General features: G+C 39.8%; 1 protein-coding gene across 15 annotated transcripts in view; it reads left to right on the top strand.

Moving 5' to 3' along the window:
* Positions 1 to 19,004, top strand: part of FBXO25 (F-box protein 25) — a 64,732-nt gene that overhangs the window by 19,985 nt on the left and 25,743 nt on the right. For 10 of the 15 annotated variants that reach the window (XM_023219121.2, XM_023219122.2, XM_023219123.2 and 7 more), the window contains 3 exons: positions 6,578 to 6,681; positions 8,110 to 8,159; positions 11,101 to 11,193. In XM_023219121.2, the coding sequence (XP_023074889.1) occupies positions 6,578 to 6,681; positions 8,110 to 8,159; positions 11,101 to 11,193 (247 nt within the window). Of the gene's footprint in view, positions 1 to 6,577; positions 6,682 to 8,109; positions 8,160 to 11,100; positions 11,194 to 19,004 lie in introns of those variants that run through there. The other 5 variants (XM_023219131.2, XM_023219133.2, XM_023219132.2 and 2 more) reach the window with 2 other exon arrangements.

Here is a 19,004-nt window from a genome sequence, read left to right as displayed (position 1 = left end):
GCTCTAAGAAAAAAATATGATTTTATATTGCAATAGCATTAAATTTAATGTTTTTTAAAAAAATATGTTTCATCTACTTCTAACTTATTGCAAAGAGTTTTATAAAGTTGCCTGTAATGATTTTTTAATGTTTTTCTTCATTTTTATAAATCAAACATCCTTGTAACCACACCCAGGTCAAGGAATAGAACTTTATCATAATCATCCCAGAAGCACCCCCCACATGTCCCATTTCTATTATAATCCACTTCCTCTCCCAAAAAATAACCACTTCCCAAACTCTTATGGTAATCATTTCCCTAATCTTTATAGTTTTATCACCAAGTGTATATCCCTAGACACTATAGTTTAGTGTTGTTTTATTCTTAAAATTTGATATGTTTTTAAAGTCTCTTTTAATCTACACATTTTTCTCTCTATCCCTTTTTCTTATCTTTTACAATTTTTAAATTTTCTTCTGTTAGCACTTGTAACTTTCTTTTTTTTTTTTTCTAATCAGACAGATACTTAGTGGTTTGTTTTGATTGATTATTTTCTCTTGAGAGCCAGCTTTTGGATTTGCTTCTTAGTTCTATTCTTTTTCTACTTAATAATATCTGCTTTTATTTGTAATAATTCCCCCCTTTCTTTTGGTTCACTTATTCTTTTTCTGGCTTTTTCAGTTATATATTTAAATAATTTATTTTTATTATTTAAATTTGTATTGATATAGGTATTTAAGCTATAAAGTTTCTTGTGACATTTTCTAAGTCCTATACATTCTCTATATAGTTTCCCAGCCTTTTATAGCTGTATATCTTATATGCAGTATGGTGCTTGATTTTGCTTTGTGAACCAATCCAAGACTGTTTTAAGAGGTGAGCCAAGTCCGTTTTTTACATGACAGGTAACAGGGAACCACCTTGTTCTATTTTATTTGCTTTTACGCTTTTGGTATTTAAGAGGGCTTTCTTGTTTTCTTTTTTTCTTTCTTTCTTTTTTTTTTTTTTTTTTTCACTTTTACCCTAATGCCTTTATAGCAAACCCTTAGATTCTTTTGTTGGCTCCCACAGCACCCGATGCTGCAGTTAGCTGATGGAAACCCCACTCCCGGTTGGCCCTGCACATCTTCTCCCCATCCCTACCACTTCTCCGGTGGTGGTTCTTTGTCTGCATTGTCTGAGCTGGTAACCATGGCATGCTGCACCTTTATCACCATCATGTGCCAGCAGCTCCACAAATAAATACAGACCACCCGGCAGCCACACCTTTGCCTCTGCCTCTAGTCATTTTGGTTTCCGGAGCTTATTCTTTAGTGGGTCGTCCCTCAGCTGCTGCTGGTCATCGTACGTCCTGTGTTTGTGTGTTCTCATAAAAACTATGTGTGACTTTTATCCTTGATGGTCACTATTTAGATGTTAAATCTTTGGCTTGTACTTTTTTCCTTTGAATATCTTAAATATGTGACTGAACCTGTTCTATTCTGGACCTGTAATCCCTACTGCAAAGCCACTCACAAGTCCAGTTTTCATCATTTCTGATTTTACAGCCATGCATTCTTAAGGGGGAGGAATTTATAGAACTGAAAACCATGTGAATACCCTAGTCATGAGGTGGCTGATTTTGTCTGTCCAGGTAAGATGGTGCAGGTAGGGGCTGTGGTGGTCCAAGTGGCACACGCAGGAAGTCACAGGATGTGGGAGGCGTTGTTCTGTGTGCCCTGTGCACAGAGTGTGATGGCCTTTGACGGGTTTGCAGCCTCATCTGGTGGACTTCCTGGCACAACCCTTCTTGCAGAAGGTTGCTGCATCTGAAGCTCTTTAAGATGGCATTTCCCTTCAGCCAGACTGCACTCTGTGCACTGTGCAGATGCTTCTCCCTGTGGAGTGAGAGGGGCCCACATTGTCTGTGGCTCCACCTGACCTTGGTGCTTATTGCTCTTTGCTCTGCTGCTCCCTTCATGTAACGCGGGTGTGTTAAGAGTCTGTAAGTGTGTTGTGTTAGATATTTAGGAAGGAAATGTTAATCCTAAAAATAGGTTTCACATCTTTTTTTTAACTTACATAAAATTGACTGGACTTTTTCTTCTGGATTATCTTTTTGTAATCAGAGACTAATAATACACTGATATGAAGTAGCTTTGTATCAGGAAAATGGATAAATGTAAACATTCGCCTACCAGGAGAAAATAATACTACCTGATTGGAAATGTATGGATAAAAAGCTAGGTTTAGTAGGTAGCCATTGATGAACAGAGTAACTTAAGACAACCATTGGGGATTGTTAGAGCAGAGATTGTAGCTCCCTTCTGAGGAGGAGCTGACCAAAATGTAGTCCAACTCCTGCTTGACAGAAGAGGTACAGCCAAACTGATCCGAAGGAAATGTCAGAGGAGGCCAGGTGGGAATTATCAACAACTGTGTTTGAGGGTTTGTTCCACTTTGTTTTGGTTTTGGTGAAATTATCACATTTTGCATGTTATATTACCTTGGCACTTGGAATCATGGCATTTATGCTGAGATTTTTTCTCCCTAAAGTCTCTTCTGTTTGATAGCATGTATGTACCTTTCATAATCAATATCAAACTGAAGTAACTTAAAAAGATAGATGATTGTATTCATTTTCTAGGGTTCCATAACCACAAACTCAGTGGCTTAAAACCACAGAAATGTCTGTCCTCACAGTTCTGGAGGCCAGAAATCCAAAATCAAGGGCTTGGCAGGGTTGCTTCCTAATGGCAGCTCAGGGAAGTTGAGTTTATGAGTATGTATTACTTTTTACTACGTGTAGTGTAGTACTTTAATAATTATTAAAACTTAAATCATTCACAAATATCATTTTTCATACTGGTAACAAAAGTTTTCTGATATATCTTACAGCAATATAGTTCAGAACTGATGCCCTTGATTAGCAATTTTAAAAACCGGAGGCTTACCCTAGCCTGTCTTACTTTCCTAGACTTGTGTGGAAATGATTTGAAGATAATGGCCCATAACAGCACATTCCTGTAAAGCCTGTGCTTAGAACCCTAGAGTGGTCTGGGAGATGAAGATTAAGACCTTGTTGTCCATCTCTTAAGGAAAATACCATCAGAGGAAAATGCAAATCTTATTACAGGTCGTCACGAGAATGAGGATTATAATGTATAGAAATTGGGACTTAATTATGGGAAACAGTTCTGTTCTTGGCTCTAGTTTACTTCTATTTGGAGTTGTTTTGTTGATTCTTCTCTATTCTCTTCTCTTCCTTTTCTTGAGTGGAAAGGAACTTGGAAAAGTCATGCGCTGGCCTTGGGTTATCAGAGGAAACTTGGAATGTCATTGCCTTTTGGGCACATTTGCAAGCAAGGGGGTGATGTATGCTGCGGTGCGGCCTGGGTGTGGGGAGTTGAGGGCTGTTAGCTCCATCATTCAGACATGTTTTAAGTTTATGGAAACTCTGTGTTTCTTACAAGTGCGTTTGTGCCCTGTATTTTCAGCTTGTGTTGTATGAGGTTCTATTCTTTGTTTTTAATGCTTCCCGCCCCCACCCCATCCCTCCGACATGTACCTCAGACAGCATGAACAAGACAAGCTGCTACTTCCTCTCCTCTCTTGCACACTGTCTCTTTATCTTTAATTACAACAAAATACACATAGCATAAAATTGCCATCCTAACCGTTTTTAAATGTTCAAGTTCAGTGGTGTTAAGTACATTCACATTATTGTGCAACCATTACTACCATCCATCTCTGGAAATTTTTCATCTTCCCAAACTGAAACTCTGTCCCCATTAAGTGCTAACTTTGCTAACTTTTCATTCTCCAGCACCCCCAGACCTGGTAACTGGCTTTCTACTTTCTGTGTCTGTATGATTTGACTTTTCTGAGTACCTCATATAAGTCAAATCAGACACTGTCCTTTTGTAACTGTCTTATCTCACAGCATAATGTCCTCAGGTTTCAGCCCTGTTGTAGCATGTGTCAGCATTTCCGTTTTCAGACTGAATAATAGTCCATATTGTGTATAGTGCACACCACAGTTTGTCTGTTCGGCCACTGATGGACGTGTGGGTTGTTTCCATGTTTAGCTGTTGCAAGTAATACTGCTGTGAACGTGGGTATACAGGTATCTGTCATTCTCCGCTGGATATACAGGTATCTGTCATTCTCCGCTTTCAGTTCTTTTGAAAATATACCCAGAAGTGAAATTGCTGGATCATATGGTAATTGTATGTTTAATTTTTTGAAGAACCTCCATGCTGTTTCCTATAGCAGCTATACCATCCTCCATTTCCACCAACACTGCACGAGGGATCCAGTTTCTCCACATCCCTGTCAACACTTGTTACTTTCTTTCTTTTTTTCTTTTAATTTGCCAGTAGCCTCATAATGAGTGTGAGGTAGTATCTCATTGTAGTGTTAATTTGCATTTACCTAAGAATTTGTGATATGGAGCATCTTTTCATGGGCTTGTTGGCTGTTGTATCTCTTCTTTGGAGACATGTCTATTGAAGGCGTTTGACATTTTTAAATCAAATTGTTGGGCAGTTTCCCTTGTTTTTAAGTCAGAGTAGGTGATGTTTGTCTTGCTCATGAAACAAAGGTTATAAAAAAAGAACATGTTTGCTATGAGATGTAGTTGATACATGCAGAATGGAAAGATTTATAAATTAAATACTCCTTTATTAACATTTTAGTGTGTTGAATTTAAATTTCAGAAGCATTCATCTTTCTTCTGTACTTGTACATTTTTGTTTACCTGACAGTGTAAAACCCACAACCCCAAAATAATGGCTTTTTCCTCGTTTAAAATACTTTGTAAAAATAGTAGCCTATTTTCCCTTGGTTGTCATTTGTGAGCCCAGGCTTGGTCCTCAAGTCTAACATAGACTCCCCAAGGCCCTAACACTGAAGTTCTCTGAGCCCTACCACTGCCCACGTGGGCCCACGAAGTGTCCCAGCAGTGCCCAAGAAGGTCACCTCCACCTGTGGAATCCACAGTGTGGGTAGCCCCCAGGGAGCCACGGCCATCTAGGCCCAGATTCACAGGAGGACGCGGTTACTGCAAGTATCTGAACCTGGCCCCACCACCTATGGGCAGAGTTGATTCCAGCTCAGTGGTCCATGGGATGTCTTTCAGTTCAGCTTGCTGTTTTATCCACACTCACGTGTTGGAGCTCAGCTGCATGGAGTGTCCTTCTCCCTGGACGTGTGAGATTAGTCAGCAGTCCTCTCTCCTTCCATATTCTGTCTTTATTTCTGCGACACTATTTCTGGAGAACATCGTATCTGTGCTTTTCCTTTGATAAGTTTGTAATTTTCATTAGAAAAGCCCTTTTAGATTCTAAAGCTTCTGGCTGGGCGCGGTGGCTCAAGCCTGTAATCCCAGCACTTTGGGAGGCCGAGACGGGCGGATCACGAGGTCAGGAGATCAAGACCATCCTGGCTAACGCGGTGAAACCCCCGTCTCTACTAAAAATACCACTAAAACTAGCTGGGCGAGGTGGCGGGAGCCTGTAGTCCCAGCTACTCGGGAGGCTGAGGCAGGAGAATGGCATAAACCCGGGAGGTGGAGCTTGTAGTGAGCTGAGATCCGGCCACTGCATTCCAGCCTGGGTGACAGAGCGAGACTCCGTCTCAAAAAAAAGTGCTGTTTAAGTCTGTTCTGACAGTGAGAAATTGACTCATTTGGCAAAGTCAGCTGTTTTTACTAAAAGTGAATACTGGTGAGTGGAAAGGGACTTGTATACAATTTTCTTGTCAAAGAACAGTGAGCGGGAAATAAGCAATCTTAGTTCCTGGGATTTGAGCATCACTCTCGCATGCCTCCACCAACTAGCTTGTCTCCACAGAGCTTCCTTCCTCACTTTAGACTGAAAATCTGTTATCAGTGTGTGGAAAATAAAAATTTTACACATCTTTAGTTTTGAAGATGTGGATTACTATTTACAGGGTTTTTTTTTTCCCTATAAGGAAGAAATTTTTTTAAAAAGTAAAAGGTGTTCACATTGTCTAGTTATTGCCTTATGATTTGATTTTCTTGTTTCACGAAGAAGAAAAACTTTTAATTAAATGTGTTTAAATAGTAAAAATATACCTGTCACTTCTGCTTCCAGTTAAGTGTGTTAACATGTATTTGGTTGGTGCTTAATAAAAAAATGTTCAGTGAATAATTAAGTTCAGTTAAACCCTTAAAAATATAGAGAGTAAACAGAAATACTGAGTGGTTGCTCAGCATAGGGTAAGGGATACAGCAAGTCATTGGTCAGTATTGGGTATCATCATATTCTTACCATCTTTTTTTCTGGAGTTTTAATAGTTGTTTTTAAAAAATCTCTATATTTTAATAAAGCATTTTGATGTTTGAAACTCCCTTGGATAAGCATATCAAGACCCTTGAGAGATTCTAAGACATGTTCAGCACTTTCTGGTATAATATTCTCAAAGAACCAGGACACATCTTATTTCTCAAAATGAAAAAAAAAGTGTTAGACATTACCCTTGTAATTTCAAGCCCACAATCTGTCACTTTGAAGTGTTTGTATCGTTTTACAAAAGAAAAGCCAAATGAAGATCTCCCTGAAAAAATATTTTAATAGAATATGTCTTTATTTCAGTATCTTAAATAGTGAAGATGGAGAAATATTCAATAATGAAGAGCATGAATATGCATCCAAAAAAAGGAAAAAGGACCATTTTAGAAATGACACAAATACTCAAAGTAAGATCATTCTCATTAATTTTATTTTGTCGATTATGTTGAAATACTAAATTACTCTGACAATGCTATCTTATGAAATAAAAGGTGATACAAATATGTAAATAACAGCCCAGTATCCAGCATCGCCCACTTATTTAGTGGTCAGACTTTTGGCAGCTCAACCGTTTCAGTGGGTAAGATGTGCAAAAACAAAATAAGAGATGGCACAACCCACAAAACAGCCCATGCATATGATCTTGAATTCAACTCATTCTTGAGCAGTGAGGCCAAACTGAGGGGTGTCCTGACTTGAGTTTCGAAGTCACTGAAGATTCAGAGCAGGAGACAGACATTCAGAGCTGTAGTTTAGGATGTTAGATGGCAGCAGGGGAAGGCTGGAGGTGGGACCTGTCTGTGAGAGGGCGTAGGGCACTATCATGGCACTGCCTTGCAGTTTATCTGTGAGTTACCAAGACACATGTTCGTCTATAGTAGGCTCCCTTACCTCAGGGGATAGACCTCCAGTGGATGCCTGAAACTGCATAGTACTGAACCTTATGGATACTATGGGTTTTTTTCTGTATATACACACTTATAATAAAGTTTAATTCATAAATTAGGCACAGTAAGAGATTAACAACAATAATAAAATGAAACAGTTATAGCAAGATGGCCGCCATCGCTCCTCTTGCACTTTGGGGCCATTATGAAGTATGATAAGGGTTCTCTAAACACAAGCACTGCGATATCTCAACAGTTGATCCGATAACCAAGACGGCTACTGAGTGATCAAGGGGCAGGTAGTGTAGGACTCGCTTGACAAAGGGAGGATTCCCATCCCAGGCAGGACAAAGCAGGACAGTGTGAGATTTCATGACACCACCCAGAACGGCACAGAATTTAAAACTTAGGAATGGTTTATTTCTGGAATTTTCTATTTAATGTTTTCAAGCCAAAACTGACTGTGGGTAATTGAAACTGTAGAAGGTGAAACTGTGAATATGGGGGAGACTACTTTATGAAGAAGATATGGTCACATGGAGAATACAGTTAGTGTGATTCTTGAAACTTTAAGATTTATCTGAAAAATGTGTTTCTATGGAGTACCATACAGAGCAATAGAAGAATAGAACTTTTTATTAGGATACATGGGAATTTAGTAATGTACTTGCATTTTATAATCATTTATGTCTTCATATGGCTTCAGTCATTAATAATACTAATTTTCTTCTAAGTTACTAGGACTTGGTACTGTCTGAAATCATTGTTCATATCTTAAACTGATTTAAGAAACAAGGCAATTCTGTTTCCATTGAACCAAGTAAAAGCATTTCTTGTGAATATAGTAAGATAACTTTGTTAACGTGTCCAATTATTTAAATTCCTTTAAAATCTTCATTTTTGAAATGATTTGCCAGATTTAAAAAACAAAGTTAATTTTTATTCTAGGTTTTTATCGTGAAAAATGGATCTATGTTCATAAAGAAAGCACAAAAGAAGTAAGTATTCTATTATAAATAAGAGATTATCTTGGATTGTTTCTGTTCAATATGGAGTCACATTAAATACATTTATTAATAAAGTTGCATGAAACACATTTCTTTTGCAGTATCAGATCTATGGTTCAAATTCTGATAGATAATAGCATATGAGGAGCTTTTGAGGTAGTGATTCTCCATTGTGTGTGCTTGCATTTGCGTGTGGTATGTGACTGTGTATTTGTGCATACATTGGTATGTGTTGTATATATGGTGTGTATGTATGGTTGTGCATGTATTTGTGTACACATTGGTGTGTGGGATGTATGGTGTGTGGTGGCATGTGGTATATGTGTGCAGTGTGTGGTTCCTGCCTACCTGTACATATCTGAGTCAGCAGCAGGTCTATTTAAACCAAGCATGGACTCCTGCAGTCACACGCATTTTCTCTGTGTTAGCATGAACCTCTGGTGCTGATGGGCATGTGTCCTCCCTGTGGCGTGTTTTGGAGTGTAGGCCATCTGTGAGCCCCCTCATTCCACGTAAAGAGTGGCTAACATGAAATTAGTAATTGGGTTGGGTTTGCGCAGAGCTGTGTGAACTCTTTCCCTGCCTTTCTTTTGTCAAGTTAGGCTAAAGCTTTTTCATGAGCCATAAGACAAACCAGAGAGCTTCAAGCTGTTTCCTGTTTCTTTACTAGGATCAGGGAAGTTGAGTTCCTTTTATAGTCCTAGAAACTCTGCATTTGCATAATTTTGCAACAATTGGGGAAAATAATTTAGGGAACTGTTGTCTATCATGTTTTTTTAGGGTAAGTTAAATATTCCAGAAATGTTTGTAGATGCTCTGAAGCTAGTCCAGCTTCTGAGAAAGAAAACTTAAATCTATTTGGTTATGGTTAGTGGGTATAGAATGAATCAGATCTTTAATATACACTCTAATACACCATTAGAAGATTGTTTGACAGAATCTAACCTGGTTTGTAAAAAACGAAATTTAGTGCTCATGAAAGACCATTAAATATTTCATCTGCTCCGTTGCCGTACTGATTACAGAACAGAGGATCCCATCCAAGCTAGCATATGCAGGAAAAGAGAATCTTATTGTGAGGCTGTGGGGATGTTCCCTGGAATCCTAGGAACCACGACTTAACCAGGCTGAGAGGGACCAGAACTAGGACTGAGTGCTGGTGTCCCTGCACCACATCATGTCTCCACACCGTCACCTGGTATAGAGCAAGTGCCTGCTGCTTATCCATGCTGGCTGGTATCTCACTGCTCTGAGGTTACATGCTGTGGTTCTAGGTCCAGACATGCTCTTTGTGGTCTGCTCTGTGAATCAGATTTAATTTTCGGTTGTGAGATGGGTGGTGACCTTGGAAAGTGCCTGCTGCACCATCATGTAGAATTAAGAGAGAGAAATAAAATAGGAATATCAACTGTGAGGGATTTCAGATAATTATCTGTATCAAAATTAGCATTTCCTTTCCCCTAGAGTTCCCAGGAAAATGTTTTCTGCATAGCAGGCACTCAGTCAACATATTTGGATGTTTTAAATGAATTTCGTTGAGTTGTGCACACAGTAGGGCGATTGGGGTTGACGCACAGAAGCACATGAGCCTCTGAGTGTATCAGCTATCAGAGATAAAGATGCTATGACTCCAGCTGCTTTCTCTAGGACATCTCAAGTCACCTGTTTGGAATTTGAGATCGATTATCTCATGTTTTTTATTATTGTTCTCCAGCTTATTTATCTCTACAACTTTGAAATGAAAATCTGTAGATTTTAGATATTTCAAATATGGAAGATGGAAATGGAGTTTAAAATGACTTCTGAAACCTAATGTGCTAATCTATACAAACCAGTATAGGATAAGGGTGTATCATGGAAGAAAAACATCTAAGAGAATAGCAGCAGTGTTTACAGTACTGAAAATAAATTGTTTCATTTTCTTCCTTTGGTTCTTGGACCTGTGGGTCTAATCACCAGTTTTTTTGGTATTTTGGGTTCTTGGCATCCGTGCTTCCAGCCTGAAAGCTGCCCATGGTCACAACTAGCACTTGCCTTCAGCCCTCTCCATCCCAATGCTGGTTTTCAGAGGCACCTTTTTGCTGCCAAAGCGCCTCTCCCAGCTGTGATCCTTGTGGTTGAGTATACTTCCAACCTGGGCAGTGCATGCCTCCCCCGCAGAGAAATCCCACGTTATACTTCAAACTCGGGCAGTGCATGCCTCCCCCGCAGAGAAATCCTGTGTTTCAACTGTATATTTATAACACCTACATCCTTACAATGCAGCTAAGCACATGATTTATGTATTTTTAGTTGCGTAGCCTAGAATAATCCAGTTTTTTAATGATCTTAGCCTTAACATCATCCACACCCCAGTTTGTCCCCAGCAAAACAAACCAGCAAGATTTTTTTTAAAATTTTCTATTATACTTTAAGTTCTAGGTTACATGTGCACAGCGTGCAGGTTTGTTACATATGTATATATGTGCCATGTTGGTGTGCTGCACCCATTAACTCATCATTTACATTAGGTATATCTCCTAATGCTATCCCTTCCCCCTCCCCGCACCCCACGACAGGCCCCGGTATGTGATGTTCCCTTTCCTGTGTCCAAGTGTTCTCGTTGTTCGATTCCCACCTATGAGTGAGAACATGCGGTATTTGGTTTTCTGTTCTGCAAACCAGCAAGATATTTAATATACATTTTTCTTTGTCATTACTTCAGCAGGTGGTAAAAAATGTCAGTTAACGGTGTCTCAGTTATACATAAACAGCTTAAATTATTAGCATTGCTGTAATTTTACTATTCTCTCATCTAAATCTAAAATCAGTCTTCAGGATAAAAACACATGTCCTTTGCCAAATTTTTTTTTTAATTGCACAATTAATTGACATTAACTGCCAGTTCTTTTTGGCTGATTGACTAATTTTAACTTCTGTGTTGCTTTTCCAGAGGCATGGCTATTGCACCTTGGGAGAGGCCTTTAATCGGTTAGACTTCTCAAGTGCAATTCAAGATATCCGAAGGTTCAATTATGTGGTCAAAGTAAGTGTTCTGTATCAAAAACTACTTTGATGACTCTTTTGAACAATTATATTTTGAAGATTGTAAGTGTCCAACGTTTAAGATGCTTTTGGCAGCTTGAAGGTGTGCCTGTTTGCTGCATATAATCGAAAAATAGAAGGGAACAAGTTCAGGAGAAAACAGTGAGATTGGAGGATTTCTCCAGTGTTGGTGGCAGAGGTTGCAGAACCTTAGTGGGAGCAAACACTCATCTCCCTGTGGCTCTGTGGTTGCTGAGGATGCCACAAAGTCGTCCCCTGGGGGTTGCACCATGCATCTACGTACCGTGTCAGTGATAGATCGGTCATGGGATCTTTACCTGATTATTTCGCAAATGTTTTCTGCTTCACGTTTTTCACAAAGAATGAGCCTTACATCACAGAGGAAGAAGTAGCTAATAGAAAACAGGAATTTCATACAAAATAGATCTCCACAAAAACCTTATTGCATTAATGATATCCTTTTGGAAGAAACTTTTATCTTGGGCCGCACTCAGAAAGAAAGGATCATAGCCATATATTCCATTTATTGTTTGCTTTTGTCTAAAGATTAATTACTATGTGATTTATGCACCTTCATTCTATGGATAAAATAGAAGCTATAGTTTATGAAGCTATTAATTTTGTGTTTCTAATGGTTCTGTGAGATATTGGAAAATGTTTCTTTTAATTGCTTTTAGGCATTTAAAAGTGCTACTGGGAGGACGAAAAATTTAGGGAATTAAATAACTAAGTCTTAGATAATTTTATTTGTTATATTTGGTTCTGAGCAGAATTTCCAGGGCTTCTTATGTAACTACTACTTACAACTCCTGTTGTGCTCCATTCTTCACTGAAGCCCAGCCAACACATGCAGGCTGGACTTCCCCAGTGTTTTCTGAGTCCTTCTTTAGATATTTACACGCTGGCCAGCAGGGTGTTCTGGATAGGTACCTTTCTTGTAGACGATGAAACGCAGATTTGACTCAGCCTTGTGGAAATTTTCAAGACTTAAGTAGGCAGGAAAAACATCAGCAGAGAGGTCTGTTTAGCAGTAACTAGTTCTCCATGTAGCTCTCTGATAGTTGAGACCATACTGAGTTGCTTTATAGTAGCAATTCTTGACCATCTGTCTACATAAAAGGATTTAATTCTTGATGAGAGTGAGAGAGTAGGATGGGGCACAGGAGGAAGTCATTGGCTCCTGGTGATTTCTGTGCTGGGTGCCCTGCTCTGTCATCTTTGGTCACTGACTCTGGAGAAGGTACGAGTGTTCTGTGCTTTGTCAGAGCAGGAGTCCATAGACCAGGGCCAGTATTTTATCAGTTTCAGTCATTTGAACGACTGCATGATTTTTTTTTTGTCTGTGTACCACATACTACTATAATTTGCTGGGTAGCTTTTCTTCAAATTTACTTTTTTAAACAGAAATACCTACTTTAGCCTCATCCTAAACACTAATACCTGTGAAATGGTAAATTTTCTGTCTGTCGTTTGTCTAATACATATAAAATAAATGCATAACTATAAAAATTAAAATGTGCTATGCACTCATGTACCAACTAAACTTACCTTGCAACCGTCTTGAGAAGGTCTGTGTTTCTCCAAACCACCTCTCAGAGGTGGAGCGAGGGAACTGGTGAGCCTAGGAAGCAAAAGGGCTGCATTGTTGCATGACTGTCCCAGCAGCCTCACAGGTCTGTGCATCTCTGTTGATTGCTGCCTTCAAAGCAGAGCCTTGCTTGGCTCATCTGTGCTCCTGCTCTGTGGGAATCCCACCTTCCCTCTCCTGCAGTTGTTCCAGACTTTTCACAAGTCCAGCAAAGTTACCTCTAAGTTATCTTTGTGACTGTGGGAAAGCCTGAGCCTGTGTCTTGCCTTGGATTGAGCTCCTCCATGTCCCCATCCTAATTTTTGCCCTCCCTGGCCCATGCCAGTACCCTCTTCCGCTGGCTTTCTTTCAGTGTGTACTATTTTTTCACTTTATCATGTGCATTTATCATGCATGCTGTGCAGGTATTTGGTATTTGTTTGCTGTTTTAAATGTTTATAGCAACACTTACTACAACAACTGAGAGGATTCTCTTGCAGTTCTTCTAAATAATATGATTTTCCATAATTTAGGCTAAGTTGTCCATAATGTCACTCAGTATTATTAGAATACCTATAAACTAGAAATGTAGAAGCATTTTTTTGAAATGCTTGATAAAAGGTTTCCTTTTTTTCTAACGGCATTTAGTAATATCTGCCCTAAGAATTTGTGTGCAAAACTTAATATGTATCTTTTTTTTTTTTTTTTTTTTTTTTTTTTAGGTGGAGTCTCACTCTGTTGCTCAGGGTGGAGTGCAGTGGCATGATCTCTGCTTCCTGGGTTCAAGTGATTCTCCTGCCTCAGCCTCCTGAGTAGCTGGGATTACAGGCATGCACCATGATGCCTGGCTAATTCTTTTTTGTATTTTTAGTACAGATGGGGTTTCACCATGTGGGCCAGGCTGGTCTGAAACTCTTGACCTTAAGTGATCCACCTGCCTCAGCCTCCCAAAGTGCTGGGATTACAGGTGTGAGCCACCATGCCCAGCCTGTATCTTTCAACTAACATTTTGTTTTATGTAAAATCATTTTGTCCATCTAAACTTACGAATTTTAGACTGAGACTAATCAATGATTACTACATAGTCTTAGGATAAAAGCTAGTATAGAATATAGTGTTCAATTACAGATTGTTTCAGTTGTCAAAATAAAGATAAGTAGTTTGGAATGGAAATTTCGTTTTTACTCTAATCTTTGAAGTTGAGTTTGAGCCAGGTGTGTTGTTGGAGGCATAAAATGGCCCCAGCTTTTGTTCACTGTCCAGGGGCAGATGCTCTTCACTCAAGGCAGGAGGAGCCCGTCAGTGTTGGCATCGCTGAGCACCTCCTGTGTGCAGATCAACATACCTTGTCTTTTCTAACTAATCCTTTCAAGAAACTTTGAAATCCAGTTCTGTTCACAGTCCCACCATGAAATCTTGTGTGCCACCGATCACAGGGTTGTGGCAATACCAGTGCAAGCCTACCTGGCTGGGACCTTGGCCTCACCACCCCCATGATATCAGCAGCACTTCCCTGGCCCTCAGGTGTGCCAGTGGTCACGTGTTTAAGTTGTCTGCATCCCCATCCCAGTTGAGCCCCAGGAGCAGGGGCTTGGTTTGTTCACTGCTGTTCACCCACTGCTGAAAATAACACCCCCTTTGTCAAAGTGGAATAAGTGTGTCCCAGCTGCAGTGAGGAGCTGCACTTCCGTGAACTCGGAGGTGCCCAGCAAACCCAGGACGGCTGTAACACAGAGAGGGAGACCAGTACCCAAAAGCTGTCTGGAGGAAGTAGAACTGGGTCCTGAGCCTGTAGGTTAATATGACTGTGGGTTTTACACATTTGTTGTCATTCCCTTGGAGTCCTGGGCTTGCTTATAGCACTGAGAAGAACAGCCTGCTCCCTCATCCCCCTGGCAGTCAGGAGGTGGCTTCTGACAGCCAGGCGTGAATAGCCCCAGGCTTGGTAGGTGCATGCAGGGCAGTGCACAGCATGAAAGCTTCCTGAAAGCTGCACGGTGTGCAACTGAAATTTATAAAAATGTTAAATATGCTGTGTTTGCTAAAGTACACACATCTGTAGGAAAAATGTTTTCAGAATCGTAAAGTTTATATATCTAATTTTAGTTATTTGGTAAATTATCTGAAGTATTTCATTCTCTGCCTATGGCTGGACCAATCAGATAGTACATCCAGTGTCACATACTTTCAGGGGTAGAGTATTTTTAGTTTAGTATCTTGCCACCATTTATTTTTATGTTTTCATTTGCTTTAGATGTAGGCAAATAGTCAGTCACTCTTGTCTTTATTCAAAAATTTCTGTGTCCCTGGGCATTGCTCTGCCCCTCTAAGACTCCCCAGTCCTGTTTCCTTTAGCCCACCTGCTCCTCATGTCTGGAGATGGACTTCTGCTTCCCAGTATCCCAGGGATCTATTAAATGGGGGAAAAGTGGCCAGGTGCAGTGACTCACACCTGCAATCCCAGCACTTTGGAAGGCCGAGGCAGGAGGCCAGCCTGGGCAACATAGGGAGACCCTGTTTTTACAAATAATAATAAGCAAGTAAGGAAAGACATCTCAGGCTAGAATCTCTGGCTATATGAAGATTTTTTTTCAATTTTTTTCATAATTTCTACTAATGACTACTCCATAGCAGCAAGTTAATAGCAGCAGCCTCACAGCAGCACATGGGAAAGATGCTCAGTGAGTGACCCTCAGCCCTCCCCGGTGTGGACTTGAGGGTGAGGCAGGGAGGGAGAGAGGCTCTGCAGCCACATGGCTGCTGTTGGAGTTCTGTCTCTTTCTTATTTATTTACTCAGGGATCTCAAGCATATGACTTCATTATCTCATCCATAGTATCTGGTAGATTTTAGCATCTACCTCAGAGCACTGTTATGAAGATTAGATTATTCCATCATAGGAAGCTCTTAGAACAGTCTGTACTCTGTGTTAGCCACTATTTTTATTTTCTTTTGAGGAGGATGTAGGCAGAGCGATGACAGCTGCATGGAGATCCATTTATGACCCAAGAGGTAAAGATGAGAAAATGGGGCCCAGAGAGATGGGCTGAAGGTCACAATGGAATCAAGGACAGAGACCAAAAGTGCAGTCATCCTGACAGCCGTGAAGAGCTTTTTCATTAAGATGTCGTTTTCTAAGTCTGTAAACTTTGATTTTCCTCTCATGTAAATTAAGTGACTCTCTTAAATGCGTCATGACTTTTTTTTTTCCAATTTTTTTTTTTTTAAATTATACTTTAAGTTCTGGGATACATGTACAGAATGTGCAGGTTTGTTACAGGTATACACATGCCATGGTGGTTTGCTGCACCCATCAACCCGTCATCTCCATTAGGTATTTCTCTTAATGCTATCCCTCCTCTAGCCCCCGAACCCCTGACAGGCCCTGGTGTGTGATGTTCCCCTCCCTGTGTCCATGTGTTGTCATTGTTCAACTCCCACTTATGAATAAGAACATGTGGTGTTTGGTTTTCTGTTCTTGTGTTAGTTTGCTGAGAATGATGGTTTCCAGCTTAATCCATGTCCTTGCAAAGGACATGAACTCATCTGTTTTTATGACTGCATAGTATTCCATGGTGTATATGTGCCACATTTTCTTTATCCAGTCTATCACCAATGGGCATTTGGGTTGGTTCCAAGTCTTTGCTATTGTGAACAGTGTCACAGTAAACATATGTGTGTGTCTTTATAGTAGAATGATTTATAATCTTTTCATCATGCTACCTGACTTCAGACTATATTACAAGGCTACAGTAACCAAAACAGCATGATGCTGGTACCAAAAACAGATATATAGACCAATTGAACAGAACAGAGGCCTCAGAAATAACACCACACATCTACAACCATCTAATCTTTCACAAACCTGACAAAAACAAGCAGTGGGGAAAGGATTCGCTATTTAATAAATGGTGTTGGGAAAACTGGCTAGCCATATGCAGAAAACTGAAACTGGACCACTTACTTACACCTTTTACAAAAATTAACTCAAGATGGATTAAAGACTTAAACATAAGACCTAAAACCATAAAAACCCTACAAGAAAACCTAGGCAATACCATTCAGGACATAGGCATGGGCAAAGACTTCATGACTAAAATACCAAAAGCAATGGCAACAAAAGCCAGAATTGACAAATGGGATCTAGTTAAACTAAAGAGCTTCTACATAGCTAAAGAAACTATCATCAGAGTGAAGAGGCAACGTACAGAAAGGGAGACAGTTTTTGCAATCAATCCATCTGACAAAGGGCTAATATCCAGAATCTACAAAGAACTTAAACAAATTTACAAGAAAAAAACAATCCCATCCAAAAGTGGGTAAAGGATATGAACGGACACTTCTCAAAAGAAGAAATTTATGCAGCCAACAAGCATATGAAAAAATGCTCATCACTGGTCATTACAGAAATGCAAATCAAAACCACAGTGAGATACCATCTCACACGAGTTAGAATGGCAATCATTAAAAAGTCAGGAAACAACAGATGCTGGAGAGGCCGTGGAGAAATAGGAACACTTTTACACGGTGGGAGTGTAAGTTCAACCGTTGTGGAGGACAGTGTGGTGATGATTCCTCAAGGATCTAGAACCAGAAATACCATTTGACCCAGAAATCCCATATGACATTTTAAAATAATGACCTGGTGAATTAGATGGAACTGTTGAAAAGGGCTGTCTTTAAAATTTCAGATCGTGTTGCCAATCAGGCTTTTGTTTGCTCTGGTGAGTGTTGTTTTAAGCGACACAATCCAATGCTGATTTATTGTTGTATAATAATTTATTCAGTAGGCCCTGCTATATCCCAAGCACCTGGCTAGTAGTAGGCACTTGTTATTCCTAAAATGAATGAGTGACTGAGCATACAAACCAACTGTTGTATACATAAATGTTTTCTAAGTTACTCCAATTATTTTTTTACCACAGTTAAACTCCTCCGTAAATTCTACTTGAAGAACTATTAAGATACTCTAAGATAATTACATTTTTGCTGATTGTTGTACTGAACCTACAGGTTGTTTTTCTGTTTTCTTCCTTCAAACAAACTGCATAGTCAGAAACAGAGGAAGTTATTTCCACTTTCTTTTTTTTACATTTTGTATTTTTTTGAGACAGAGTTGCTTTGTCGCCCAGGCTGGAGTGCAGTGGCGTAATCTTGGCTTACTGCAACCTCCGACCCCCCGGTTCAAGAGATTTCCCTGCCTCAGCTTCCCGAGTAGCTGGGATTTCAGGCACTTGCCACCACGCCCAGTTAATTTTTGTATTTTTAGTAGAGAGGGGGTTTTGCCATATGGGTCAGGCTGGTCTCGAACTCCTGACCTCAGGTGATCTGGCTGCCTCAGCCTCCCAATGTGCTGGGATTACAGGCGTGAGCCACTGTGCCCGGCCTATTTCCACTTTATAAAAAGATTCTACACAAAGATGTCCTCTAATTTCCTAAGTTAGCAGGACTTGACTTACACAGAAAAAGATATATTTACATATATATTTTTCAAGTTTCCTAATTGTTGATTCAAGAATTGGTTGTAGGCTATTTAATTCCAGGTACTTCCTATAATTGCCCCCTTAAAAATGCCAGATTAAAGTGTATTAACAAAGTATGTTAATGCTCCTAAGAACAGATTTGTTAAAGAAAGTCCAAGAAATGTCGGTGTTGTCACCATTCAGAAATGTCTATTTCTATTGAAGGAAGTGCTGCTCGGCTCGTCCGAGAGTCTGACCTCAGTTGAATTAAATTTGACCTTGTAGCGCTGATGTTTTTAAGAAAAATTGAACATAGATTGCTGACGATGGTGGATAGGTGGTGTCAGGCAGTTTGAGCACACTGGGAATATAAGGCTCCTCATTAGATGGCATGCCAAAAAGAGCTTGTTCTCCAGGCAAATATCCAAATTATACTGGAAGTTTGAAATGCCGGTATTAATAGTACTCTGCAAGTATCCACTGCCATCTTCATTTTTCTTTAATTCTCACCATATTTATCCTATCAACAAGATAATTTGTAGAGTATGACTAAACGCAGCAACTAAGAATGCTTTTACCAAAATAAAATTATATGTTGTGTAATAGTTCAGTTTCAGATGAAAAAGCAGTCTTTCTTTCTGCCAGTGCTAGAAGTCAGTGGACATTTGACAGAGAGTCAAAATGGTTCCCAAGAAAAGCAGAGAAAAGGGACAACCCCCAAAATAGAATCACTTCTCACAGACCTCTGCTTGAGCAACTTGTG

The sequence above is a fragment of the Piliocolobus tephrosceles genome, chromosome 7 (genome assembly GCF_002776525.5).
Source record: "Piliocolobus tephrosceles isolate RC106 chromosome 7, ASM277652v3, whole genome shotgun sequence".
NCBI classification, from domain to species: domain Eukaryota; kingdom Metazoa; phylum Chordata; class Mammalia; order Primates; family Cercopithecidae; genus Piliocolobus; species Piliocolobus tephrosceles.
Note: the sequence above shows the minus strand (reverse complement) of the source record. Positions and strands in the feature narration are given on the sequence as shown.